The sequence below is a fragment of the Ochotona princeps genome, chromosome 4, assembly GCF_030435755.1.
Source record: "Ochotona princeps isolate mOchPri1 chromosome 4, mOchPri1.hap1, whole genome shotgun sequence".
Taxonomy (NCBI): Eukaryota; Metazoa; Chordata; class Mammalia; order Lagomorpha; family Ochotonidae; genus Ochotona; species Ochotona princeps.
This window is the reverse complement of record NC_080835.1, coordinates 105,358,313-105,385,599: the sequence shown is the minus strand read 5'-3', so window position 1 is coordinate 105,385,599 and position 27,287 is coordinate 105,358,313. Positions and strand designations below refer to the sequence as shown.

Sequence of the window (27,287 nt, the reverse complement as noted above, 5' to 3'; positions counted from 1 at the left end):
CCGAGCTGAAGGCTTACCACGATGGCGCGTTTTGTCTGGGCTTTTGGAATTTAAAGTGAAAGGCACAACCTCCAAGCTCCGGTTCTGGTTCCTGTTCTTTGATTCCATGGCTTTCTTGACAGAATTCAGGATGGCAATTGTGCTATGGGACATGGGCCTGTGGAGAGCCAGTCACGGGCAAAGCCGCTTAGCACGGACCCTGCCACGCGTGCCCCGTCCATGCCAGCCTCAACCCCCAGGGAAGGGCGGGCTGAAGCCTGGTGAGGACCCGCCCTCGGCTGCTGCTGCGCTCTTCACCTGGCTTTGGGCATCAGCATCCTCAAGGGCCGACCCTCTGATGCAGGAGGCAAGGTTGCAGCATGGCCAGAACTTGGCCTGGGAGTTGAAGGCTGGCACACCGCAGGGGACACAGAAGGATTTTCTTGGCCAGCAGGAGCTGGTGTTATTTCTGAGCCTGGAGCAGCCTGTTAAAAGAAATGGCATCTTCACACACTGTGACAAAGTCCGTATATAGTGTATTTTAAAACTGCGTTAGCCCTAGGCTAATGGAGAAGTTTCTCTTCAGAAACAGAGAACTGCTAGCCAACTAGCACACAGGGACGTAGCATTACAACAATGGGCAGTGCACAGTTTATCCTCATCACCCTTGACCAGTGCAGAGCCGTCTGGATTCCCCAGGGCAAGGAGAAGACCGTGCTTCCGACCGTGGGCAGCAGCGAACCTAGCACGGCTCCCCAAGGATGACCAGAGCGCTAACACTTGGGATGCTGACGAGACCTGGGTGGCCTCCCACCTCCTGCAGCCCGCTCTCGGGCATGCACCCACTTCTCCTAACTACTATCAGGAGATGACCTGGTCAAGTCCCCGTGGCCATGGCTAGCAGGTGGCATGCTGAAGGTCAGACTCGGGCCAGAGGGCAGATGGGGGACCTGATCGTGCTCCAGATGAGACTCTGGTCTACCTGCACCACTGAGGCCCCATCGACACCATTTGTTGTCCGAGTCCCGCCCGCCAGTCTGGCCTGCTCTTGCTCCTGGGCCAGCTGCTCGTTGTACTTCTTCATGTCGTACTCCAGTTCTGACGCCAGCTGCTTGTCCACAGCGAACAAGTCCTTGATTTCATCGCGGTAATCCTGCATCACCTCCTACAACACACCCAGAAGCATCCTGTAACGTGTCCTTGAGTTAGAAACAAGCCTGCCTCACTTGACTGGATCCTCAAGCCCACGAATAATTAAGGCTTCTATTACTGAGGTCAAGACTATTTCTACTACATTAACTAGCAGGTTAACGCACGGGTCTGTTTTCAGGTAACACTAACTGCTCTTATGAGGACCACACAAGCAGGTCAAGAGCCTACACGATCATACAAACAGTTGCAATCCCTTAGGAAACTTCCTGTCTCTGCCTGATGAGGGAAATGAGGGAAAGACAGGGTTCTGCTTCAGAAAGGAACCCCTCGGCAAGGTGCAGGACATTTCTGAATTAAAGCATTTTGCAAAAACATCTGACAGCTCATTGTGGTCTGCAATGTGAATAAACAACCTGCACATTTGCCTGCAGGGAGTCTCTCAGGGTCCTCCTGCGCATGCGATAGGTCCAGCCCAGGCCCAGTGCAGTTGACACAGAGCCCAAGTCCCCAGACATGTCGGCCCAGGGCTGGGAGGTGACGCCCTGACCTTGCCGATCTAAGACAGTGCTTAGCTGATGGCTCTGTCCTTGACCTCAGTTAAGAAAGTCTTCAAAACAGACTCCAACCCCATCATGGGCTTGCCTGGTCAGTAGAGTGAGCTGGCTCACATAACACATGAGAAAAGGAAGGACAACTCTGGAGGAAGCTCTGCCCAAATGCCCGCATCCTCTCCGCAGTCGTCACAGGCCTAAAGAAACCGGCATGCAGGCCGAGTTCTTAGTGTGCACCGTCGGTTCTGTGCTAACTTGCAGGCAGCTCTGGGTCACGGACTGGTGTGTGGGCAGTGGTGATGGGAACCTGCTCCTCACTCACCATCAGATAGTTCATGAGTTCCCTCAGAGCTGGGATCTTGTTTTTCTCCAGCAAAGTCTTCAAGGTGATGATAACTGGAATGATATTTTCTATGAAATTCCTCTTCTGAACCTGCAGTGACACAAACAAAGGCCTGCTTTAGGTGTGTGACCTTCAGAGACATGCAAGCTTCTTCCGTTGGCGTTCCCTGCACGACTGAGCTCACGAGTCCAGCTCATGTCTGGTGTTTGGTTATGCTGTGTGGCACATGCTCTTGCGGAGACCCTGTGAGCACTGCTTGTCAAGGAGGATGGGGGCACACACTACACGTATTGTCTACCCAAGGAAAGGGGGAAAGCCGAGCTGTGTTAAGGAGCTTGGGGGAAATCAAATCTCCACCTGAAGCCATAACAGCCCCTGAGCTCGTAACATATCCGGTCCCTCCATCTCCCCACCTCCCCAACAGAAAGAGGGCTGGCTTGTTCTGGCTATGAAAGAAACACTTCGTACTTCCATGGGAGAAATGATAAAGTTCTCAGAATGGCTGAATGTAGCAGTCAGTTTAGCGCTCTCCATTTTTCCTCCTAGATGAAGCTGTGCACAGACAGCGCTCTGAACAGACGCAGAATTAAACAATCTGATAGTTTTCAGTGTTTACCCTCAAGAATCAGAAGACACACACGTTTCACAAAAAACCTCTTAGAACTAAAAATAACTCATTATATAGTGTGGGCATTTAATATAGCAATTACATTGTGGAGTATGAGTGATATGTGGGACACGGAACATCCCATACTGGAGAGGCTGGCTTCAAGTCCCAGGTTTGTTGTTCACACTTCTGATACAGCTTCCTCCTGAGGTCTAAGTGATGCCCACGTGCTTGGGATCCTGCCTCCCAGCAAGCAAACAAATAAAAGATCCCTCTGTCTGCTTTTCAAATACACAAAAATCTAAACATTTTCTTGCTATATAGATTCCCTATTAGAAGATGTGTTTTTCTGAGCTTAGTGGCCTCTTTCTTCTTCTTCTTCTTTTTTTTAACTTTTCCAGTGCTTCTGACCTGTAAATCATTCATTTCTAAAGGCTTATCAGTGTTCCTAAGATCTGCATGAGGGGATGGGAGGACACAAACATGCAGAGGAGTAAACAAGCTTGATTACAGCAGCAGCCTCGCAAAGTGCCTGCTGCCTCTCGCTGACAGGTGTCATCATGCTGCTGCTCCTGCACTGTCCCCAGGGCTGACCCGTGGGAGCAGCAGGTGTATCGCATGCCGAGTGGCAGGGAGGTGAAGCCCTGGGCACAAAGGATGGAAGTGCAGGAGGAAGAGGGAGCCTGGAGAGCATGGGACGCTTCTCGGTTGGGGCGCTTGGGGGCCAGATGAGACAAGGATCTGTGCCAGGGCACAGGAGCAGGAGGCTGTGTCCACAGCTCAGGGCTGCAGGCGGAGGCAGAGGCAGGCCAGGAGAAGGGAAGGGAATGGGGTGAGGTCAGGCACATGGAGTTGTGTGCACCTTGAAGGACAATAAACGATGACAGGGAGCCAACACAGTTTTCAAAGATTTCACCAGGGAGGTACAACTTAAAAAACAATAAATGTATCCATTTTAAACAAACAGTTCTGTGATTTTGATCAAAGTATACACTTATTAACTACTACCACACAGCACCCACAATCATGCCAACCTACTTTAAGCAAATGATCAAACCTGTATCGGAGCAAAAACTTCTCTAGGGGCAAAGTGGTACATGGCCCATTGCAGAAAAAGACCGGAGACAGAAAGAATGCCAGGGAAACAGCTAGAAACAGCATAGGCTTAGACAAAGCCAAACCCAGTGGAAACCTAAGAGGTGGGTGGGCCAGACCAAACAAGAAGGACCCATGGCAAACTGGATGTGACAAACGACTATTTTTGGGATCAGAAGCCATAAAGTGTCCGATAGGAAATATGGAAGGGCAATGAAGACTGGGCACAAGAACATGGGCCTGGTGAGGGATACGGCAACCACGCTCCTGGCCCAAGTCATCCCAAACAGATCTAACACTCCCTGACCAAACAAACAAACGCCTGGCACTCCAGACTCCATCTGGGGTAGCATCAGGCTCTTCTCGACAAGTTGATGGACACTGGATTGTGTAATAGGAAGAGACACAGGACAGGAAGACAAGACGATTGATTCTATCTTGACGGTAACAGTGAGATGCCTTGGCCCATCCAGGACATCAAGAGGAACTGGGTTTAGGTTCACAAGAAGCTGCTGACAATCAGCAGCACAGGGTCGGGTGCTGACGCCAGCACTGAGGAGCACACGGGTCCTTGGGGACGGCGCTGAGGGGCAGGCAGGGGACGCGCACAGCAAGAGCAGCACTCACTTGGGAGATGAGCTTCTTCTGGGCCTCCTGCATGACTGCATTTGCCAGGGCCATGTCATCATCTTCCATGAGCAGGTCCTTATCTGGTTTAGACCTCATGGCCAGGAGCTTGATTTCCTTGGAGCTGAGGACCTCGAACGTGTCTGTCAGCAGCTCACTTCCTTCCATGTCCAGAGGGAGGATGCCATCGGCGAAGTACACTGAGAAGAAGCGCAGATGAGCCCGGGGAGCATGCCAACCCGAGAGAGCAAGGGACATCTCCAGAACTGGGGCCATGGGGGACTGCAGGATGTCTGCAAGGGGCATGGCAGATGCCAAAGCACAGAAAACGGGCGTCCCTATGGCACCAGGACCTGCCTTCCTTGTAGACCAGTTAGGCCACCAAAACACACATTTAACCCCAGACATACCAAAACCTACCCAACACATCCAGGCAGATTTTAGAAGTAATGTTGAATCGCTGTTCATCTGTGAAGTACTCCAGGAGAAACTTGTAGATTTTCATCCGTTTCTCTCTGTTTGTCTTTCCCTTCAGTGAAAACAGCTGCTTCTCTCTGTAGCGGAACAGAACAGCTTCACTGTAGCCTATGGACAAAGGTGACAGACTCCCTGCAGTACTTTGAGCGTCCTAAAGCCTTACGCCGGGGCCCAGCACAGAGATGGCAGCACGCACCGCTGTACTGCCCCGAGGAATCTGGTCTCAGGGCAGAATCTCCTTGTCGTCCTGCCAGGGAAGTGGTGACCAGAACAAGCACCTGGTTTAGGGTGGTGTCCGACTCGTGTGCGTGCGCATGGTTCAGCTGAGCCATGCAGGCCGCCGCTGCTGCTTCACTAACCTCTCTGACTGCGGGAATTTGTTATATTTGTCATGTTTCTCATAGTTGTTGAAGTGGAATATGCACTCAATGAAGTGCTGGAAGAACATGACAGGGTTCCTCTTCAGTAACAGGTGTGCCAGGCAAAACTCTCCAAGGCTGCAAAGAAGAAACAGAAGAAATCCATTTGCTACTCACATCAAGAGCGCTGCAGAACAGAGAAGCTAGGGGTGGCACTGTGGCTTAACTGCTGGTTGGGATGCCTGCAAGCCACATCACGGTGCCTGGGCTGGTCTCCTGCTTCTGCTGGGAGGCAGCAGTGACGGCGCCAGGACCTATGTCTCTGCCATCCACGTGGGAGATCCAGATAGTTCCTGACTCCTGGCTTTGGTGCCAATGCTGGCAGTTGCTGGCATCATTTGAGAAGTAAGTGAGCCAGCAGGTGGAAGATCTCCATCTCTCTACCTTTCCAATGAATAGGCAAACCAAAAACCAAATACACACAAAGCCAGTCCCACCTCTCCCCCAAACAAAACACAGAACCACAAATAAGGGCAGGGGATTCTAAGCTCGTTTCAATAAACATCCTGACTAGAAGGAGCAGGAATGCTTTGGCTTATTTTCTCTGTCCTTGCACAAGTTTCCTTTTGGTATCCAAGGTTAGCGTAAAGGTTTTCTGTACCAGTCTCATTTCAAGAGTCTGCAAAAGTATTATCTAATCACAGATGGGAGAAGACATCCAATCGGCCTATTCCAAACCACTGCTTCTCACAGAGGCCAGAGCTTAAGGCTGTTTAAGTAACCAGGGTTACCTGAAAATGAACAACTGGCCCCATCCCCCACAGTCCCTCATAAAGAACCGTGTCACTAACAGGAACTTGCTCAAGATCAGGCATTCATTCTGAGTGTCTTCAGTTGACTGCAAGAAGCAAGTCCCCTCCAGTGACGTTCCCTGAGCTTCCGCATCAACAGCAATCCGTGGGCACTCTTCTTCCATCTGCACCCCCAGATTTACAAGAGGCTCTCCACACATCCTTCTGGGAGTTCTGGGCTCCTGACTTTGGATGTGGCCCAGTCCATGGCTACGGTGGGCACTTGAGGGGTGAAGATATCTGTCTCTCTCTCTGCCTTCCAAAGCAGCGGAAGATGAGCACTTGGGAGGTTCGCATCGTAAACCTGCCATGGCACAGCAGTTTCCACGTGAACCTTGACTTCCTCCTCAGATGTGAAGTCACATGACAGTGTGAAGGCGGGACACCTTCCTGCTTGGACTTGGTGCCAGATGCCAGTTTACTCGGAGCTTAGGTTAAGGATCCACACAGGTGGGACAACATCAGAGCATCCAGGCCTAAGCAACTACACAAATTCAGTGGCACCAACAACCGTGGCAGGACTCCACGCTCAGGCTGAAAGCAGAGACAGGAGCCTAGAAGTCAGTGAGTGAGTGCTGGCCACGCCCCACCTTCTACGGGGCCTCCTTTAAAGGGCAAGTCCTGGCTTTGAGCAGGTGAGATTTACATCCTATGAACTTGATGTTCCACAGAACGGGGCTAGCTTGTTTTATTTTGCCCACTGAGAAGTGAAAAAAAAAAGAAGAAGAAGAACATTCCAAACACTTCCCAGAATATTTCTTTAGTGACAGAAAGTGGTACTTCCTGAAAATCTAGATCTGAAAGCATCAATGGCTCTAAAGAAACATCAGTAACTTAGGAAGTTGGTCAGTTTCTCTCCTTGTTGCTTCTCGCCCCTCAGGATGATATGAAGGACCAGAAAGGTTATCAGCACTCTGGGCCCGGTGGCGTGGCCTAGCGGCTGAAGTCCTCGCCTTAAACGCCCCGGGAGCCCATATGGGCGCAGGTTCTAATCCTGGCTGCTCCACTTCTCATCCAGCTCCCTGCTTGTGGCCTGGGCAAGCAGTCGAGGACGGCCCAATGCATTGGGACACTGCACCCGCGTGGGAGACCCGGAGGAGCTTCCTGGTTCCCGGCTTCGGATCGGCGCGTACCGGCTGTTGCGGCTCACTTGGGGAGTGAATCATCAGACGGAAGATCTTCCTCTCTGTCTCTCCTCCTCTCTGTATATCTGACTCTGTAATAAAATAAATAAATCTTAAAAAAAAAAAAAAGGTTATCAGCACTCAGGACACTCTGCAGAGCTCTGACATCTTAACTGTAATATGTAGGAATCTATGCCCAATCTGAGCACTAACCCCATTGAGAAGAAATGATTCTAAGATCCAAACAGCACAAGGACATAAGGGAAGGGCAGTCCATGGACTTCCATTTTCAGCTGTAGTAGCAAACAGCAATTTGACCTCCTGGGGCCAGTGTTGTGGCACAGTGTAAGCTGCCACCCTGCAACGCAGCATCCCATATCAGAGAGGTGGTTCGAGTTCCAGCTGCTTGCTTCCTCTCCAGCTCCCTGCTAGTACACCTGTGAAGGAAGTGGAATGTGGTCCAAATACTTGGGTTCCTGCCACCCAAATGGGACGTGTGGCTGGATTTCTAGGCTCCTGGCTTCAGACTGGCCCCAACGTCAGGCCCAATTGGGGACTGAACCAGTGGATGATAGATCCCCCTCTCTCCATCCTTTTGTTACTTTGCCATTTCAAATAAATTAAAAAAAAAATCTTAACAGAAAGATACTGAGTTCCTTAAGTTTCCTTCTTGGGCCAGGTACCACTCTGGGGACACGTCTGTTCTAGAAAGGACACTGCTGATGCCCTCCTACTGCTGATCTGGGCAAAAACACAACTTTACTTCAGGTTGGGGCGGGGCTCAGCTCCATTTCTCCCACAATTCCGAATGAAACGGCGGTAAGCTATTGCCCACACCTTTGTTTCCTTGTCATTAGGCCTTTTACGTTGCTGTATCTTCACTCCTGATCAAATGGCCCGTGATTCCTCTTTCTTGTCTGCAACTCCTCTACTGCACTACAGTAGGGATACAGCTGCCACATGGGCCATACAGTGTGTGGTCAAGTGTTCTGAGGACGACAGCTGCGTCTGCAGGGGGCAGCGAAAGAGGGGAGAGGGGTGACTGCTGGTTCCCACACAGCTCCTCCATCTGGTCAACCGCTGCAGTCAGCCTCTTGCACTGGCTCCCACCAGCTGCTTGCGGTGTCTGGCCTCTGGTTGGTTTCCTTCTCCATTGTAAGAGTGTCTTTGGTAGCAACAGATGAACTCGTCTGACACACTCACATTATTCTTTCTGGTCTTGTTATGTTCAGTTTCATCTTTTACGTAATCTGTGCCACACTCTGCAGTCCTGTCAAGGTCTACGTCATCGCACTGCGTCACATGCGCAGAGCCCACAGGGGGACCAGTCTGCCCTGCTGTCCTACTGCACTGCCAGGAACAGAGCCCACAGGGGGACCAGTCTGCCGTGCTGTCCTACTGCACTGCCAGGAACAGAGCCCACAGGGGGACCAGTCTGCCGTGCTGTCCCCACCACACTGCAATGCACAGAGCCCGCAGGGGACCAGTCTGCCGTGCTGTCCCCACCACACTGCAATGCACAGAGCCCGCAGGGGACCAGTCTGCCGTGCTGTCCCCACCACACTGCAATGCACACAGCCCGCAGGGGACCAGTCTGCCCTGCTGTCCCCACCACACTGCAATGCACAGAGCCCGCAGGGGACCAGTCTGCCGTGCTGTCATGCCGACTCCCTCACCCTCCTCAGCTGTCACAATATCATTGAGCCTTCTAGATAGACGAGTACTTTCTTTGTTCCCAAATCAAGCTATGTTTATCTTTTGTCTCTTTTCTGTCTCATCAGTCTATTTTTTCAGTTGCTTTCCTGTCTGGAAAGTCTCTGGTCTCTGCCATTCTTACGCTTGTGCAACATTTGCTCAGTTTAATCCAAAGTGGCTAGCACCTTAGACTCATACTGCTCTACAAGGCTGCCCCCTAGTGAGCAGAGGGGAAAATACACCACACAGTTTTGCAGGTCCCCCCAAATTTGTGTTTACAGGACCAATTTTAAAAAATGATGCAAACCTGGGACATCTAGTTGGACAACAATAAGTTGAAAAGTCTCTGTAACTATAGTCGCTTTATAAGACTGGCATTACCAAACATATGGGCAAAATCAGTACATGTGATAAAAACAGCTGAGCCTGGCTTTGGCCTACATGTCTGCAGAATAGCCATGAGTCAGTATCACAAAGGCATTGTAAGGTAGGAGTATGTGGCTCAGCCAGTTGCTCCACTTCTCATAAGAAGAGAAAGAAAATGTGATAGCCTGAGATTTCTGCTTCTGGATCTACAGAGTACTAATTACAACATTAACCTTCTGATAGTTTGCTATATGAAATGTTCCTCTTTGGAAAACTACACCCAAAGAAAACCAAGCAGAAATTTCTCCTTGAACTCGCAGTAATTACTGGTGACAATATTTAGAATCAGAGGGACCTGTTATTATAAGCTATTTATACTGCATGAACTATAAGAGGCCTTCCCCCACTGAGGTGGTTTCCACCACAGAATTTAATATTCCACTGTCCAACTGTAGACTTATATTAAAAAGAATTATTCAGGGCCCGGTGCAGTAGCCTAGTGGCTGAAGTTCTCACCTAGCATGTGCCAGGATCCCATATGAGTGCCAGTTTGTGTCCTGGCTGCTCCGCTTCCCATCTAGCTCCCTAACTGTGGCCTGGAAAAGCAGTCGAGGACGGCCGAAAGGCATGGGACCGTGCACCTGTGTGGGAGACCTGGAAAAAGCTCTGGGTTCCTGGCTTCGGAATGGCTCAGCTCCAGCCACTGCGGCCGCTTGGGGAGTGAATCAGTGAATCAGTGAAGATCTTTCTGTTTCTCCTCCTCTCTGTAAATCTAAGCGTCCAATAAAAATAAATAATAACTTTCTTTAAAAAAAAAAATGATACAGGACAGGAATAAACAACTGACCACACTGCTCTCCTGCCCCTCATTTCTCAAGGAGCCTCATGACTTACGTACTCCTTTCACGCTGCACAATTCTTTATTCCTGGAATTTCTTACTTGCAATTCCTGAATATAAAGGCTGAACTCTACTGAAATGCACCCAGGTTAACTCCATAGTCCATGCAAACTCTGTGTAGTTTATGGGACAAAGGCGGGTGCTGTTCTTCCCTATTCCTTTAGCAAAACCAACAACATTTGCAAACGCAACAATGCTAAGGTTCTTTCAGGATGAGCTGAACAAGTATGTTCACTGTTTCAGCGTGTACAGCAAATACAACTGCTTTCCCAGTATAGTTTAGCATTTCAAAAAGCCGCTCATTTTCCTGGCAACTAACAAAACTTCACTGAATCCGAAATATCTGGACTCTAAATCAACTCGAAAGAAACCTAGTGTATATTAGCAATGAAGTAAACTATTTAACTGTAGAATGCAAGGGGAAGACTTACCTGGCAATGTCTGGGTGTGAATCGATCAGAGTACCGACAAACCTAAAGAACAGAGAGCCCTTCCATTTGACAAATTCTTCCTGTACAAAGAGAAACCAGCTTATTTCAGGACAAAATGTCAACATATAAACCTCCAGTGTATCCAATCACACAAGCACCTGTTAATGTTCCCTTGTGTGACGTCACGCCTGTAGGCTAAGGGTCTGTCAGGGTACTTGCTCCTCCTCATGTGCACAGCACACACCATAGATTACAAACAAGTACAGCGAATCAGGAGAGTGGAACAGACTGCGCACACATGGCTTCCGAGGAAGAGAGCCACTGGGCTCCGCAAGGTGCACACCGCGCGAAGAGCACCCTGACAGATGTACACAGAGATGTGCAACTGGGCCAAATGCCTTCTTCTGTAAAATCAAATTGTGCACATAAAATATTTAATGTTCCACGGAACTTTATAGCCAACTAAGCTCTTCCACACACTTGACTTCTTCCAGCAACACTTGATAGAACCTAGCACAAACATTTTACAATGAAGAAGCCTGAGAAATTTGAATTTTTTTCAGTCAGAAGAATAACAGAATTGTAATTCAATGTCTGTCAGGTGCATTTTTTCTGTATCATTAATTTGCAAAATCAAAATTTCATACTGCTTGACAAAACCAATATTCATAAGTACTGATCTGTTTAAAAGACTGCAATGAACATTACAAGAGGCGTATTCTAAATCAGAGGTAAGGCTGTTTTTGGATTCTACAACAAAGCAAGCACATTTCTAATGCTACCCAAATTTACTCATAAATTAGAAGCAATGGTGGAAGGCCTGGCGCAGTAGCCTAGTGGCTAAAGTCCTCAGCTTGCATGTACTGGGATCCCAAGTGGGCGCCCATTCATACTCCGGCTACTCCATTTCCTTTCCAACTTTCTGTCTGTGGCCTGGGAAAATGGTCAAGGAGGGCCCAAAGTCCTGGAACCCTGCACCTGAATGGGAGACCCGGAAGAAGCTCCTGGCTCCTGATAGGCTCAGCTCCAGCTGTTGTGGCTACTTGGGAAGTGAATCAGTAGTTGGAAGATCTTTCTCTCTTTCTGTGAATCTGACTTTCCAATAAAAATAAAGAAATCTTTAAAAAAAAAAAAAAAGCAGCATGGGGGAGAGGTCTAAGTCTCCACGTACCTGTAAGAGGTTGGTGAGCAAGATGAGTGTCTGCCTCCGGATGAAAGGATCTGGGTCCTTCAGACACATGGCTATGTTAGGAATGTACTTGTCCACCATGACCGTATACCGGATGCACAGGTCACACAGGACAATGATGACATTATTGCGGACAGCCACGTCTTCACACATCTCAAGCTCTCGGACAAGGGCTGGGATGCTCTTCTTAGCAAGGTCCTCATTCTGCAGGCACAGCTTCCCTGTTAGAGCAAACAGGGAAGTGTCATGATTTTGCTGTATCTTAACTTCGTGCCTAACTTTCCTCCAGCTATACCTTGCTATGGATTATGTTTCATCACAAACAAGAAACTAAAGCAGAAATGAAATATGAGAAAGCAAGTTGTATCAGGGTTTCATGAGATACATGCTATGGGACAGTCTACATTAAAAAATTACCTTCTGGTGGGTCTCAGGACAGAGTGTCTCATGCCTGGATCCCAGACGCCAACCACCATGTGCACGTGGTGAGCTGGCCCCAGGCCTGCCTGGGCTCTGGGGGCTGCTCCCTTTGGGGTGAGTACACCAAGGGGGGAAGTCCCCGTAACTGGGTGGGTGGGCCTTCTCCCTTAATATCCCCCTTTAAATATGAAGGAAACAATATGGAAATAATAGTCTTACCCACTTTCCTATAGCCCTTGAACCTTTTTACCCTAATTAACTATGTAAAGATTGTGAAAAATATAATAAAAAAAGAAAAGAAAAAAAAACCGAGTTAACAAAGTCAAAAACAAAATTACCTTCCTTTCAAAGTCAATATTGGGATGTTGCACTTACCTTCTCATCTGGAAAATGGCTAATAAGGCCTAATGTGATACATTTCCATTTGATTTTATATGTATGTATACACTCTAGGGAGCTGAGTGAATTTAATAAATTTGAAATCTGAGCTAGATACATGGGAAATAGTGGTCATCTCATTTATTTGATCTTGTTCACTGTTCTAGGAGGGTTTTTGGGCTTTATGATTATCAGGCAGCCTGAACAAGCTTTGCTCTCATTCTCGATTCTGAGATATCTGAAATATGAGCAATAGAAGAAGATGGTAACTGACAAAAATATACAACAAAATTGCTAGCAAAACAATCAATTCTGTTTCTAGCAGAGGCCAGTGTCATGAGCAGCCTGCTTCCCACTTCCCTCGCCAGTCCCAGAGAGCGCAGAACAAGCCACCTCATTATCAACAACTGCACTGAGCTCTCCAGCCCCAGAACTCAGCCTACAACGCTGTTCTGACAAACACAACATGCATTATGCGTATAGAAAAATCACAGGAACAGGCATGCTTGTAATAAATTAAGATAATCCTACTAAGAACAACAGCTCCCCATCAAGAGTGTTCTGAGTCTTCTAGTCTTGTTTTATGATCATCCTGTTAGGTCTACAGAGCTGAGAGCTCCAACCAGAACGTCCTGGAAACCGGTAAGAGTTAGACCAAGCACAAGTACAGCAGGACACGCCAGCCAGACACGGCTGCGAATATTCAGGACAAGAGCTACCAACGAATGCAGACGGCACAACCACATGGTAATCTCACCTAAGGTAATGACAGCGTGAGCTCTAATCACACATGGCATGGCGGAGCCTCTGACCTGGGAGGGCGGCTGGGTGCCTGCGACGAGGGCAAGGAAAGAGGTTTACTGATGGTCCCCCAGCTCATGACAGCCCAGCACAGACACGATTCCAAGGCCTCACCGTGGTCTGTGTCAGCAGAGGAAGCCAGGATAGACTGGATCATGAGGAAAACTCGATCCTCCACGCTCGCTGGACACAACTGGGCTATGTCCCCTAAAGTAAAAATGTACTTTACCTATAAACAGAAATGGTTTGGAAATAAGAATTATGCAAAACAAGGGGGAAATTATCTTTGTTAGTCAAACATGTCAAAAGCATACATTTTGCCTCCAAAGTAAAACAAAAAACTTCTAAAAACTCAATCAGTACTCAATCAGAACCTTACTCAAAAGCAAAATGAAATATTAACTGCATCATCTAAACCCAGACACTTCTGCAAATAAAAAGGGTTGTTGCTATTAGCAATCATGTTATCACAGGTACAAACCAAGACCTTTTGGGGTAATTGACTTACCTGTAATCCCATCACCAAAGATAATATCACTGTTTTTGTGTATTACTATCTTATCAAATGTCTCTATAATCACATGGCTTTATGTTTATTTGCTTTTTAATTTTCCATGATGGGGTTTTGTAGGTATAGCACTTTCCCCTCCACCTCCCTTACTCCCCTAACTACTATTTTCCCCTTATTATTACAACAGTATAGTCCTTCAGCAACAGTCACAAATCCAATGTTGTGCCATTTAGGGGGTATTCTGGCATTGTAGGTATAGGCAATGATAGAAAGTCTAGTATCATATTGTCAAGGTATATGTATGTCTCATTGGGAGTCCTTTTATATGGGATCAGAGACATACACTGTAATATATTTTCATTTCCTGCTATGCTAGTCTCCATTATACAGCTCATCTATGAGAATATATGTACATGCATGTTTGCCTATATTTGTTTTGTATTTTGCATTAGTGTTGCCTTGTAACAGACAGAACGTATGCTATTTGTCCTTGTGGGATTGGCGTATTTCACTGAGCATTATGGTCTCTATCCAAACACATGAGAAGAGCAAATTTAGGATCCTAAGCCACATCCATGCTATTCATCACGGCCCTTGCTTGTGTCTGAGTTCTCCTAGTTAAACTGTTAGTGACTGTGAAACACACTGGTCCTTCTATCAGTTTACATCTGATCTGAGATACTTGGAACTACAAGAACTAGGTTAGTGAAACAAAAATTGAACACAATTTTGATACGAGGAAGTTTTGATTAAATGATGGCTTGTATCAGAGGCATCTTATCCTTTCCTTTGTTGTACAGAAACAGATGACGAAATCACATTTATCACAACTCAGCCACTGACATCAGCCAACTGGTTGGCCATGACTGGCTCCTCGGAATCTTTCACACAGAAACCATTTCTAAAGTAGGGGAGCCACGTATGACAGTCTTGCTGCTCCAAGTCTCAGCTATGCATTGAACAGTTAACTCTCTCGGCTTCTTTAGACATTACTTTGCAGGTCTGCTCCAGTTCCATGCTGTGATGTTCAAACATTTCAGAAAACATGTTACAGTCCTTAAAATAATGAAAACAGGGCAGGTGCTGGGGTGTCATGGGCTAAGCCTTTTTCTGTGGCACCAGCTTGCCATGTGGGCACTGGTCCTCAGGCCCCTGCACTCACATGGGAAACCCCAGAAGACACAGGCCTCTAGCTTCAGGTTGGCCCACCTCTGGCCATTCTGGTCATTTGGGGAATTAATCATGGATGGAAGATCTCTCTCTGTCCCGCCTTCTTTCTCTGTAACTGCCTTTCAAATGAAAATAATGAAAAGTAAACCTTTTTTTAAAAAAATCAAAAGGACAAAGAGCATACTCAATTTTATTAGTTTTTACCTTACTCTTTCTAAGCATTTCTCTACCAACTTACAGCACGTATTGTGCTTTTCTTACTGGAATAAGGCTTCACTTGTACAGTAGGTGAAAGCACCACCTGCAATGCCAGCGTTCCACATGGGTGCCAGCTCCTGTCCACGCTGCGCCACAAGTGATCCAGCGCCAGCCCCAAGGCCTGAGCAAAGCAGAGACAGGGGCCAGCTGTCACCACGTGAGAGAGCTGAACGAAGCTGCTGGGTGGCCTCACTCAGCCTGCACGTTGTAGCCACTTGGGAAGGGAATCAGGATATGGAAGACCTGTCTCTTTCTCTCTGAAACACTTTCAAATAAGTAAAGCTTTTAAAAAATACATAAAATAAAAACAATGAACACTTTATCCATAAAAAAAATTCTCCTAAAAGCAGTAAGTTCTAGGCAAGGAAAGCTGTTTTCTGGTTATCAGCACTTGAAGTGTACATTATAAAACCATCTTTATAAGGCTTCTGTTGCTAGACTGGCCAGTTTTCGGAACCAATGCTGTGGTGCCATACGTTAACCAGCAATCTGAGACACCACATCCTGTATCGGATCCTTGCGGATCCATTTTGGATCTAGCTCCTTGCAAATGTTAAGAAGGTGTTCTGAATGCTGGGGCTCCTGCCATCCACATGGGAAATCTGGATGGAGTTTCAGGCTTCTGGCTTTGAACTCACCCAGATTTGGCTGACATTTTGGGAGTGAACCAACTGAAAGAAGACCTCTATCTCCTGTGTCTCTCCACCCACCTCTCCCCATTGCTCTTTCAAATGAATAAAAACTATTTTTTAAACTGAAGTCTCTGTGGCAATAATTGCGTCATGTTTGTTTTCTCCTTGCTGCCCGTATCTCACTTCAGAATGCCTGAGTTCAAATCCTGGTGTGGCTCCTGACTTCAGCCTCATCAACACAGACAGACGCGGAGAGGCACTGACAGGGCAGGGATTCAAGAAGCCGAGTCCCTGCTAATCCCATGGGGGATCTGGCCCGAGTTCCCAGCTCCTGGCCCTGAACCAGCCTTGGTCACTGTGAGCACTTCATGGAGCAGATGGGAACTCTTCCTGTCTCAAATTTTCCTCCATGTTTCAAGTTAATGAAAGAATGAATAATAATAATGGTAGTCAATATAAATGAAAACTGATAGGTCAGACACCTACTGTTTCACTTGTGTCTCAGAAAATTCAACATGTAAGAACTGATTGCCAAAGGTCAGACGTGTGGTGAGATTGAAGACACAGCCAAATGCAAGTCTCTTATTACAGACTTACAGGTGGAGGTCTATAACCTTAAGTAACCACAAGATAGCAGATCTCCACACCACAAGGCAGAGAAAAGGGATTTCCTAGACAAGGTTGCCTTTGGCTGACGAGAATGCTCCTGGTGTTTCTTTCTGGAGAAAGTTAACATTTATGGTCACCAGATAAAAATGCCAGGTTGTGTTATCCACCTAGGCTATTCCATAGGGCGAGACACCATCAACATCACCCAGAGGGCAGCATGGTGCCGAAAGCCGAGAGGCCGAGTCCCGTCAGTCTGGATTCCTACAGCAGGATCTGAATTTGCTCACACACGATTACATGCAGGCACAGATCCATGCATGCAGGAAAGGGGCTGGAAGGCCCGCCTCAACTAGGGTCAATGGCTTCCCTGGCAGGAAGAGCTGGGAGAATGGGTGGGCTTCTACTTTGTACAGGGCATTTGAATTTTGTCAGAGAGGTTCACAGTTTTCCTACGTTATTTTTATTTTTAAAGCCAATAAAAATAAATAAAAGGAAAAACATCTTAGGAAAAAAAAAACCAACCCTCGCATTAGTGTTCAAAGGAAGAAGCAATGAATAATGAAGAAAAGCAGCTCCTTACCAACAAGTCCTCGTCCACAGTCTCTGCTCCATGCTCCTTCAGGATGACGTTGGAGAGGTGGCGCTCACAGGTAAGCAGCACGTCCCCGCACACCTGCTTGAGCAGGTCCTATGACGAGCCAGACATCATCTATGAAGCACCCTGTACATTCCCCAGTGTCCACCAACACTGTCTCATTAGAAGTATGATCTCCAATTGCACCAGCCACAGGCATGACAAATCCTAGGTGTCTTTTATCTTTCTGCAGATAGTCTCACACCACATGCTTCCACAGCTAGCCATACAGAGCCAGCGTTGTGGTGTAGCCGGTTAAGACTTAGCCAGTGACGCTGGCATCCTGCTGTGCTGTCAGCTTTTGGCTCAGCAGCTCCACCTCTGATCTAGTCCCTGCTAATGGCCTGGGAATATCAGGGAAAGATGACCCAAGTATTGAAAAAGTGCCTGGCTCCTGGCTTCAGCTGGCCCAGTCTTGGCTGATAACTGTATCTGGAAATTGAATTAATGCATGAAAGATGTCTCCATCTCTCTCTTTGTCCCTCCTGCTCTCTCTGTAACTCTTTCAAATAAATACATCTTTATATAAAAATTTAAGTAATAATTTAGCTGTAAGAACTAATTGGCATTTATGCATCATTTTTATTTTCTATGATTTCCCTATGAAGCAAAAGGGCAAATATTTACAAAGACCTAACGATCTGATTTATAGTGATCCATAATAGCACTGCTGCTCTGATAATGGAGAAAAAGGTACAATTCTTCAGGCATATGCAGGTAGTGATTAACCACTGTGATAAACAGTTGATTTTAAAAAGACGTAAAATAAAAAGCACGGTGTTATTCTTCTGGATCGTATTCTCAAGAGGCGAGTTTTCAGTGTGATATCTGCTAGGATACCTTTAAGGGATTAGTGTATTACATCTTATTGCACATCTATCCAGCAGAGAGAAAGCTCAACTATATCCCAAACTCCTGCGTGTCATGCCCTCTGAGAGGCTATTCCTACACACCTAAGTTAAGCTAAGTGCCTCCACTCTAGAAGTTTAATGTTACCTTATGTATATTATAGTTTTAGGGTTGACCATATTATGTTGGAATTCCTCGTTTATGTATACCTCTCCCCCACTACAGTGCAGGTGCCTTAGGAAAAAGCCTATCCCAACAGAGCATCTAAGTAAGCAAGGTTGTCAAATCATGAAGAGCATCATGGTTTTGGTCTGACTTGGCCCAAAATTTATCAAAACAACTCTCTTTATCACTTCCGAAAGAATGACCGTACTTAAGATCGCAATACCCTATATAACCTAAACAACACTAAGAGCTTCTAAAACTCAAATTAACCCATTGGAGACCTCAAGATGTGAACCTGTCGTGCAGCTGACAACTCTCAGAATGGCAGCCCGTGAGGGCACAGGCAGAGCATCCTGTGCTGGCACTCTCGCCACACACAGCCTCTCCTCACTCCAGTCACCAGCGGTGTGAACCCTTTCAGGCAGATCTCAGGACATTTTCTCCTCACATGGCCAAAACATGTTTCCTTGTCATTTCTGCTTGTGCTACTGTTTGGCTCTGGAAATATCAAAAGAAATCGAATTCTCCTGAGAGTCCTCTGTATGCCTGCTGAACTCCCTACACCACAGCATTTCCCTTCTTTATGAACACTCCAGGACTTTAAGGTATCCCTTAAATATCTATTACCTTTATCCAATTGCTTTCCTGCAGACATATTCTATTTTATTAATCTGAAAAGTTCCCGCTGAAGTTGAATTATGGGAGTAACAGTAACTGTTTGCCTAGCATAAGTCACTGATTTGGACTTGTGTTCATGCACGTCTGTGCAAGCTGTAACCAGTGGGCAATTCTGGAAACATGATACTGGCAAGTTAGCAGGTTAGAGTTGAGTGATGCAATCTCTTGTAACAAGACAGGCACTTTCCAGGATTACAAGTTATCAAAAGACCAAAAACTGAGGTCTGAGGGAACTCCCAGATACAGAGCTGTCTGTTACATGTTCTTGGGATGGGAGTGGAAATGAAGGATATCCACATCTCAGAAGCACCTGGGCTACAATGTCCAGAAGACAGAACCTTGCCAGGTTCTCAGCAGAAGTTGAGTCCAGTCAACAGGTATGCCTTACTAAAAGACACATGGCACCTGGAACTAGGATGCTGACTAAGCCAAGAGCACCAAGCTGTTAGGTGGATCTGCTCGGGGAATGTCAGTTATTGCAGCTAACTGTAATAACTGCTGGGAACTACACATCCTTCCAGGGCCTCTGTTCATGAAGAACATTCCTCAAACTTCAGAACAAGAATAACAGACTGAGGGGACAAAATTAGAAGTACATCAAGGAGAGTTTGTGAGCTTACATGTTCTTCCATCAATGTCTTTGCAGATGCTTTACAGAGCCTTTGTAAGGTATCAACAGCCGAACTGATCGACTCCAGAGACCACTGAAATCCATTCAGCTTACATTTGATCACACCTAAGAAGGAAGTCAAAAGTCTTGAAGCATAACTTGTTAACCACAGATATAAGCATACAAAAGCCAAGTGGGCATCAATGCCCTTAAGAACTAGTTACCAACGGACACTTACCAGTCACCTTGTCCCGGGTAACCTTAGGCAGATGTTTTGCAATATGCCCAATGACACATAGAATGTGTCCTAAGGTGTCTGCACGAGGATTCTGTTGACTAGAGAAAGGGCAGGAGAGATAACAAGACAGAAGAAAATTAAACAATGCTGCCAACAAATCTGTGAATGATGAACACTGGAGCACATAGGGTAGGTAGCATGGTGTAGGACACAAGCTCAGAGCGAAGGCGCTGAACGCACGTGGGCAAGTTACCAATTTAAAAGTGATCCTTTGTTTCTCTTGGATCTTTTACAGGCAAGTGCTTATTATCTGTTTATAATTTTTTGTCTGATTCATTTATTTGTTTGAAAGGCAAAGAGAAAGTGAAAGGAAGAAAGAGAGCAAGCAAGCAAGCTCTGCCACTCACTGGTTCTCTCTCCGCATCTCCAGCCAGGAAGAGGCCAAGAACCAGAAACAGTCTCCCATGGAGGCTGCAGAAAGTCAAACACCTGCATTACCACCTGCTGCCTGCCAATGTCTGCCTTAGCAGAAAGACGGAGCTGAGGAAGCAACCAGGACTGGAAACCAGGCCTGTCAGGGTAAGTGGCATCTTGACTGGAGGTCAAACGCCTGTCTGATTATGCCAAAATTTCAAGAAAACATCACTGTCCACAAACAGCTTGAAAACAGGTCACTCCTTCCTTAAGCCATCAACTTTGTTACCAGAAATTGTGAGCGCCCCTTCTGGGTGGAACAGAAACACACACACACACCTGCTGATCTTCTCCCACGACTGAATTATCTTGGTGTGGTCCAACTTGGGTGACGAGCAGGCAATTTTGGAGAGCAGCATCCAGGCTGGTGCAGAATGTTTTGTGTCAGTGTGAGAGACCATGTTGTTGATGAAACTGGGAGAGAATTTATCTTTCTTGGACCAGATGTGAAAAGCCTTATTTAAATAGCGGCTGCGAAGACAGACAGGAAAGCAGTTGTAAATACAAAAAACAAAACAAAACAAAACAAAAAAACCCTCAGATTGGCTTCTTCTGATAGGGCACCAACTCCTGATGCCCCAGACTTCCCTCTGGCACAACATTCAGTGCCACAGCTGATGCCAAACCAGGTGGCTTCTCAATCTTCACCTAAGGATATGATGTATTTACAAAGCAGAGCAACGAATTTCATAATTCATTTTGTGAGCCCTAAGTTCAAGCCCTCTACAATTTCTATACATGCACATGGGACAGTTTATCAATAACAACACATTCAAAGCCCCTAATTCACAGTGACAGAAAAAACCCTGCAACACTGTATTTTGTTGATTGGACAGAAGGGAGAGAAACAGCATTCTAGCATTTAAATACAGTGGTAGTAAATGAGTTAAAATCTGTGGGGAGCGGGGTGCTGAAGCCGATCTCCAAAACAGGAAAGCCGGAATAGGAGGGGCTGTCGCAAGATGGCGGCTGGCCCAGGGCCAGGAGGAGGAGCTGGTCTTGCCAGCAGGTAAACAGGAAGTCAGGGATAGGCTAATGCCCTCGCTGTGATTATTGGCCTATCACGTAGCTCCAAGTGGACCCACGGGAGACGTGATTGGTGGAGAACGATATAAAGGTAGCCGGTTAAAGCTAGGCGGGGCAGACGGGGAAGGACGGACGGACCACGAAGGACAGAGACTGGGAGGGATGGATGGAAATGACAGATGGACTACAGCGGACGGAGAAATACGGAACGAGGGAGAAGAAGAACAGGCGGGAAGAAGGGTGCCGGAGAGAAAGTAGAAAAGAAGGATACAGACAGAAGCAGCAAAAGCAGGACGGAGAGACGGGGCCAAGAATGGAGAAATGCAGCCGAAATACAGGAAGAAATATGGGAAGAAGGGTGCCGGAGAGAGAGCTGGAGAAGAGGCAGAGGAAAGCTTAGACCAATGGGGACCTGAGTAGTGGAGATAAGGATTTAAACGCAACCATTTTTGGCATCGGGGGTCTGGTTGCAGTTCCGGCTTTTCCCAGACCCTCAAGAATATGCCTCGTCTTTTTAGTGTCGCCACTGCTGGGCGGCAGTGACAAAAATCTGCTATAACCTATGCCACTCAGAAATAGACTATGCCGGGTGCGGCGGCGTGGCCTAGCGGCTAAAGTCCTCGCCTTGAAAGCCCCAGGATCCCATATGGGCGCCAGTTCTAATCCCGGCAGCTCCACTTCCCATCCAGCTCCCTGCTTGTGGCCTGGGAAAGCAGTCGAGGATGGCCCAATGCATTGGGACCCTGCACCCGTGTGGGAGACCTGGAAGAGGTTCCTGGTTCCCAGTTTTGGATCGGCGAGCACCGGCCCGTTGCGGCTCACTTGGGGAGTGAATCATCGGGTGGAAGATCTTCTTCTCTGTCTCTCCTCCTCTCTGTATATCTGGCTGTAATAAAATGAATAAACCTTAAAAAAAAAAAAAAGAAATAGACTATGCCAAATCTTTTGAAAAATACAATCAAATATGATTCTGATGGTCCAATGGGACTATGTTGATGTCACTGATATTTTTAATCTTTTGTGTGACTTGTTCTAACAGAGATGTGTAAGACCACATGGCTCACGACACCATGTTCTTCTCCTAATTAGTTCACCTTTGACTACTGGGAGATAACACACACACACACACACACACACACACACACAAATTTTCTTATTAAAATTTAAAAAGTAGATTCTCAAATGAAGCAGAGTACAGAACCTATGATTAAAATGAAAATATCCACACCCAGGAAGCATCTGGATATAAATGGTCTTATTAACTACTGATTTCTTGAAAATCTGTCCATATATGCCAAGTTTACCTGCAGGTAGCCAACAGCAAGATTTATACTTGACATATTTAAACGTAAGATACAATCAACGAATACGTGAAAACTTATTTGAAAAGATTCACCTGAGGTATGAAGTGATTGTTTTTTTAAAGAATTATTTTTATTGGAAAGGCAGATCAGATTTACAGAGAAAAGGAGAGACTGAGAGAATGACCTTCCATCCACTGGTTCACTCCCCAATTGGCCGCAACGGCTAGAATCAAGCCGATCCGAAGGATATGACCTGGGCCCATATGGGATCCGAGGGACTGCCAGGCAAAGCTTTAGCAACTAAGCCTTCGTGCCAGGCCCAAGGTACAAAGTGCTATTTACCACATGAAACCTAAGGAATAGAAACAGAATTGTCAAATCCTCTGACAACCCCCACCCCTACATGTGAGCTGTACAGTCTCAGCAAGCCTTGTCTAGACCTGGTACACCACGTCTATTAGAATTTTCCTCCAAAGTGCACTCTCAGATTCTCACTTCAGTGATCTTCCCTCTCAGTGTCTTTGAATTAGGAGTTATTTAGAAGGTTCTTTTTTCGTTTGTTTCTGGAGATTAGAGAATACTACCAAAAAGGAGGAGAGACATCAACCCACTGGGCCTAAGGAGTTACTGGACGCACACTCTGAAGGGATTATGCTTAATATAGTCAAGGAATAAAATAAGACTGACAATTCCAGGAGACAACTGGAAACCATAATAAAAAACATAAATTCCACAAAAATGCAATGATACTATTTCAATAAGTCGATTTTATAGTGCACTGCATACAAAGAGGGCCAGGGATAAAAAAGATCTATTCAAGAACAGTACAGGTACAGGGAGAAAAGAGGAGGCTGACTCCAGGGGCCAGCAGAAGAGAAAGCTGTAATAAGAGAATGTGTCAGACACCAGTGGAAGCAAATATGCTAATTGAGTAGAGCAGAACGGTCTTGTGAGCTCAAGCTAAGAATTCCTCACTTATTCTTTTTTGTTTTTTTTAAAGATTTATTATTATTGGAAAGCCGGATATACAGAGAGGAGGAGAGACAGAGAGGAAGATCTTCCATCCGATGTTTCACTCCCCAAGTGAGCTGCAACGGGCCGGTGCGCGCTGATCCGATGCTGGGAACCAGGAACCTCTTCTGGGTCTCCCACGCGGGTGCAGGGTCCCAAGGCTTTGGGCCGTCCTCAACTGCTTTCCCAGGCCACAAGCAGGGAGCTGGATGGGAAGTGGAGCTGCCGGGATTAGAACCGGCGCCCATATAGGATCCCGGGGCATTGAAGGCGAGGACCCTAGCTGCAACGCCACGTCACCGGGCCCCTCCTCATTTATTCTAAAGGTGGAACTTCAAAGCAGTGAAGAAAGGGTGGCCTCTCTGATTAACAGCTTAGTTTTATTTAGAAAAACATTAAAGTTGATCTCTAATAGAGTACATTTAAATCAATGACAGTAAGTATAATAGTAAAAAGGAACTATTTTAGGGCCTGATATGATGGCTCCATGGGCTAACCCTCCCCCTTCAAGCTCTGGTATCCATAGGGGTGCTTGTTTGTGACCTGGCTACTCCACTAGCCATCCAGGTCCCTGCTTGTGGCCTGGGAAAGGAGAGGATGGCTCAAACCCTTGGGACGCTGCACCCGCACAGGAGGACCAGGAACGAAGCTCCTAGCTCCTGCCCTTGGATTAGGTCAGCTCCATTCACTGCACACATCTGGGGAGTAAACCAGTAGATGTAAAATCTTTCTCTCTGTAGATCTGTCTTTCCAACAACAACAAAAAAATAAATAAATAAAAAAACCCAAAAAAATCAGAGCTCTAGGATATTATATAAGGAGAGTATCTACATGACTCTGTGGTAGGAAAATGCTTCTTAGAAAATATGAGCCATAGAGGAAAATCACTGACAAACATCTCAGAAGACATCATGCATAAAACAATAGCAAACTAGGATGGGAAAAGATGTTTGCAATGCTTGTGGATAACAGCTTACACACAGAAAATGTACTGAGCACTTCAGGTGAGGAAGAATAGCTGTTCAGTAAAAAAAAAAAAAGAAAATCTAAACAAGTAATTCACAAATGCAGGTACATGCTGATTCATATAAAAAAAGGCTTCGGGCCCGGCGTGGGAGCCTCGTGGCTAAAGTCCTAGCCTTGCAAGCACCAGGATTCCATATGGGCGCAGGTTCTAATCCTGGCGGCCCCGCTTCCCATTCAATTCCCTGCTTGTGGCCTGGGAAAGCAGTCAAGGACGGCTCAAAGCCTTAGGACCCTGCACCCACGTACGAGACCAGGAAGAGGCTCAGGACTTCGGATCAGCGCAGCTTCAGCCATTGTGGCTGCTTGGGGAGTGAATCATCAGATGGAAGATCTTTGTCTCTGTCTCTCCTCCTCTCTGTATATCTGACTTTACAACGAAAATAAATTTTTTCCATAAAGGCTATATCTTATTAATCAATATGGCAGTGTAAACTGTCATACAGCTTTACTGGGCTGGCTGTGTCGAATCAGGCATCCCTTTAAATATGAAAATAAAGCCAATTCTCTCACTGGTTAAATCCTTTTTAAAAATCTTAGAAAAGCACATAGCTGGTACTGAGAACAAACGTGGAATACCACGTTATTCAACTGGCTGCTCTTACAAATAGGAAACTGTAGCCCGGAGAGTTGGCTTAAGACTACTGGGAGTATATTAGATACTAATCCCATTATTATTTCTGCTAGATAATCACATACACTATATTTAAATGAAGAAATAAAGTATTTCTGGTATGATAAAAGATGAAAGAACAAACCCATTAAACATAGTCTAAACATGAGCTAGTTACAAGATTCCTGCAGCACAAATTAAAATTGATCACCACGGACACTGACGCCTAACTAGTTCCACTCTATACCCATGTGGCTCAATAAATGTTGTCAAAAGAGGGAAAAAAAGAAAACCATTGCATAGTCCACCAATCTTATAACATGTTAGAAGAATTTAAACCGAAGAAAAAAGCAGCTACATTCCCCAATAACCATACTGGTAAAAGGCAGTATTAATGTGCCATGTTCCTCGGTGATTTCTATGCCATGTAAGACCCCGTTCTCACGCTACAGGGTACCCGGGGAGAATCAGGAGAGAGGAGTGGGCTCTCCAGAACAGCTGCCATGAAGGTGCTAAAGGATCCACAGATCAAGAAAGAGAGACAGGGACTGATTTTCCACATATACTGAGTAACTGGGGAAGGTGACGTCTCAGGGGCACAGGGGACAAGCTGCATGGCCCTGCGTGAGGAACGCAGGCTGCACGATGACCGTACCTCAGTTCCCGGCTTTCTGTCGTGAGGAGGCCAAGAAGTGCCCACACGAGCACCTGGCCGTTGTCCCCACTGTGAAATTCACTGTGATGTTTAATATTCTGCAGCAGGATCTGGTCAAGGCATTCCAGGGCCTTCTCCTGCACAGTGCTCTCCGAGTCCATCACCACGGGGATGACGCCCAGCAGCCAGGTTTTCTGGATCTGGACACATCTTGGTTGGGCCTTAGGATTTCAAAATGGTGATGTCAGAAGGGCTGACACGATCAGAGGTCTAAACCCAAGTCCATGAAGTTACAATCCACACATTTGAGAAACATGTTAAATATAAGCAAACATACAATTCAAATAAAACATAACATAATCAAACAGACAATGGCAATAAACCATAAAGTGAAAAAAAAAAATCAATATTTAAAAGCATATGCAAAAAACAAAATTCAGGGCCTGGTGCGGTAGCCTAATGGCTAAAGTCCTCGCCTTGCACACACCAGGATCTCATATGGGCACTGGTTCTAAACCTGGCTGCTCCAATTCCCATCCAGCTCCCTGCTTGTGGCCTGGGGAAGCAGTAGAGGATGGCCCAAAGCCTTGGGACCCTGCACCTGTGTGGGAGACTCAAAAGAAGCTCTTGTGTCCTGGCTTCAGATCAGCTCAGCTGCAGCTGTTGCAGCTACTTGGGAAGCGAACCAGCGGACAGAAGATCTTTATCTCTGCATCCCCTTGTCTCTGCAGATCTGCTTTTCCCATAAAAATAAGTAAATCTTTAAATAAAAACATTCAACTTCCAGCTTACTATAAATTAGTGCATACTGAAATTTTAAACTTACATGTTGAAATCATTACTGTATTAGGAGTAGCAAATCATTTTTTTGATCATTCAAAAGCAAGAATAAATAATGAACAGTTATCCAAAGGAGGAATTAGTATAGAATGTTGGTGGAAAAAATTAAAATATGCATTATTTAATGCCTTCTCTCATAAAATATAAACATTCTAAAATTCTTCAACAGTAAATTATTAGGAAGTCAGTTATATATAGTCAATTAGATATGTGCTGCTTTGGCAATATCATATATGCCATATTATATACAGTACCAGTGTTGCTTTGGCAATATTATACATATATGGACAAATACGCATATATATATGCACAAATTATGTGCACATTTAAAAGATCTATGTATTTGCAAGGCACAGTGACAGAGAGGGGGAGAGGAAGTGCAGAGTGGGAGAGGAGGAGGGGGATGAGAGATATTCCTGCTATTAGATCATTCCTCAAACGCGACGGTCAGGGCTCATCAGTCCAATGCCGGAAGGCGGGAGCCGGCCAGACACCAGGCTGTCCTCTGCCGGCCGAAGGGGCCTGGGCACTTGGGCCATCAGCTCCTGCCTTTTCAGGTGCATTAAAAGAAGTTGGAATGGAAGTGCCTCAGCCGGGACTTGCAAATTGCAGTCCTGCAAACTGCAGCTTCATCTGCTATACC

The 27,287-nt window shown here is 46.2% G+C and overlaps 1 protein-coding gene across 1 annotated transcript in view; it reads right to left on the bottom strand.

Annotated features, from left to right (window-relative positions):
• Positions 1-27,287, bottom strand: part of NCAPD3 (non-SMC condensin II complex subunit D3) — a 64,201-nt gene that overhangs the window by 5,870 nt on the left and 31,044 nt on the right. The window contains exons 16-31 of the mRNA XM_058664091.1: positions 25,805-26,025; positions 20,452-20,643; positions 19,699-19,796; positions 19,471-19,586; positions 17,105-17,212; positions 13,459-13,573; positions 13,301-13,375; positions 11,728-11,966; positions 10,557-10,636; positions 5,191-5,328; positions 4,775-4,908; positions 4,355-4,554; positions 2,005-2,115; positions 962-1,144; positions 298-464; positions 18-157 (exon numbers count right to left, since the gene is read on the bottom strand). Coding sequence (XP_058520074.1) covers positions 18-157; positions 298-464; positions 962-1,144; positions 2,005-2,115; positions 4,355-4,554; positions 4,775-4,908; positions 5,191-5,328; positions 10,557-10,636; positions 11,728-11,966; positions 13,301-13,375; positions 13,459-13,573; positions 17,105-17,212; positions 19,471-19,586; positions 19,699-19,796; positions 20,452-20,643; positions 25,805-26,025 — 2,317 coding nt within the window. The remainder of the gene's footprint in view (positions 1-17; positions 158-297; positions 465-961; positions 1,145-2,004; positions 2,116-4,354; positions 4,555-4,774; positions 4,909-5,190; positions 5,329-10,556; positions 10,637-11,727; positions 11,967-13,300; positions 13,376-13,458; positions 13,574-17,104; positions 17,213-19,470; positions 19,587-19,698; positions 19,797-20,451; positions 20,644-25,804; positions 26,026-27,287) is intronic.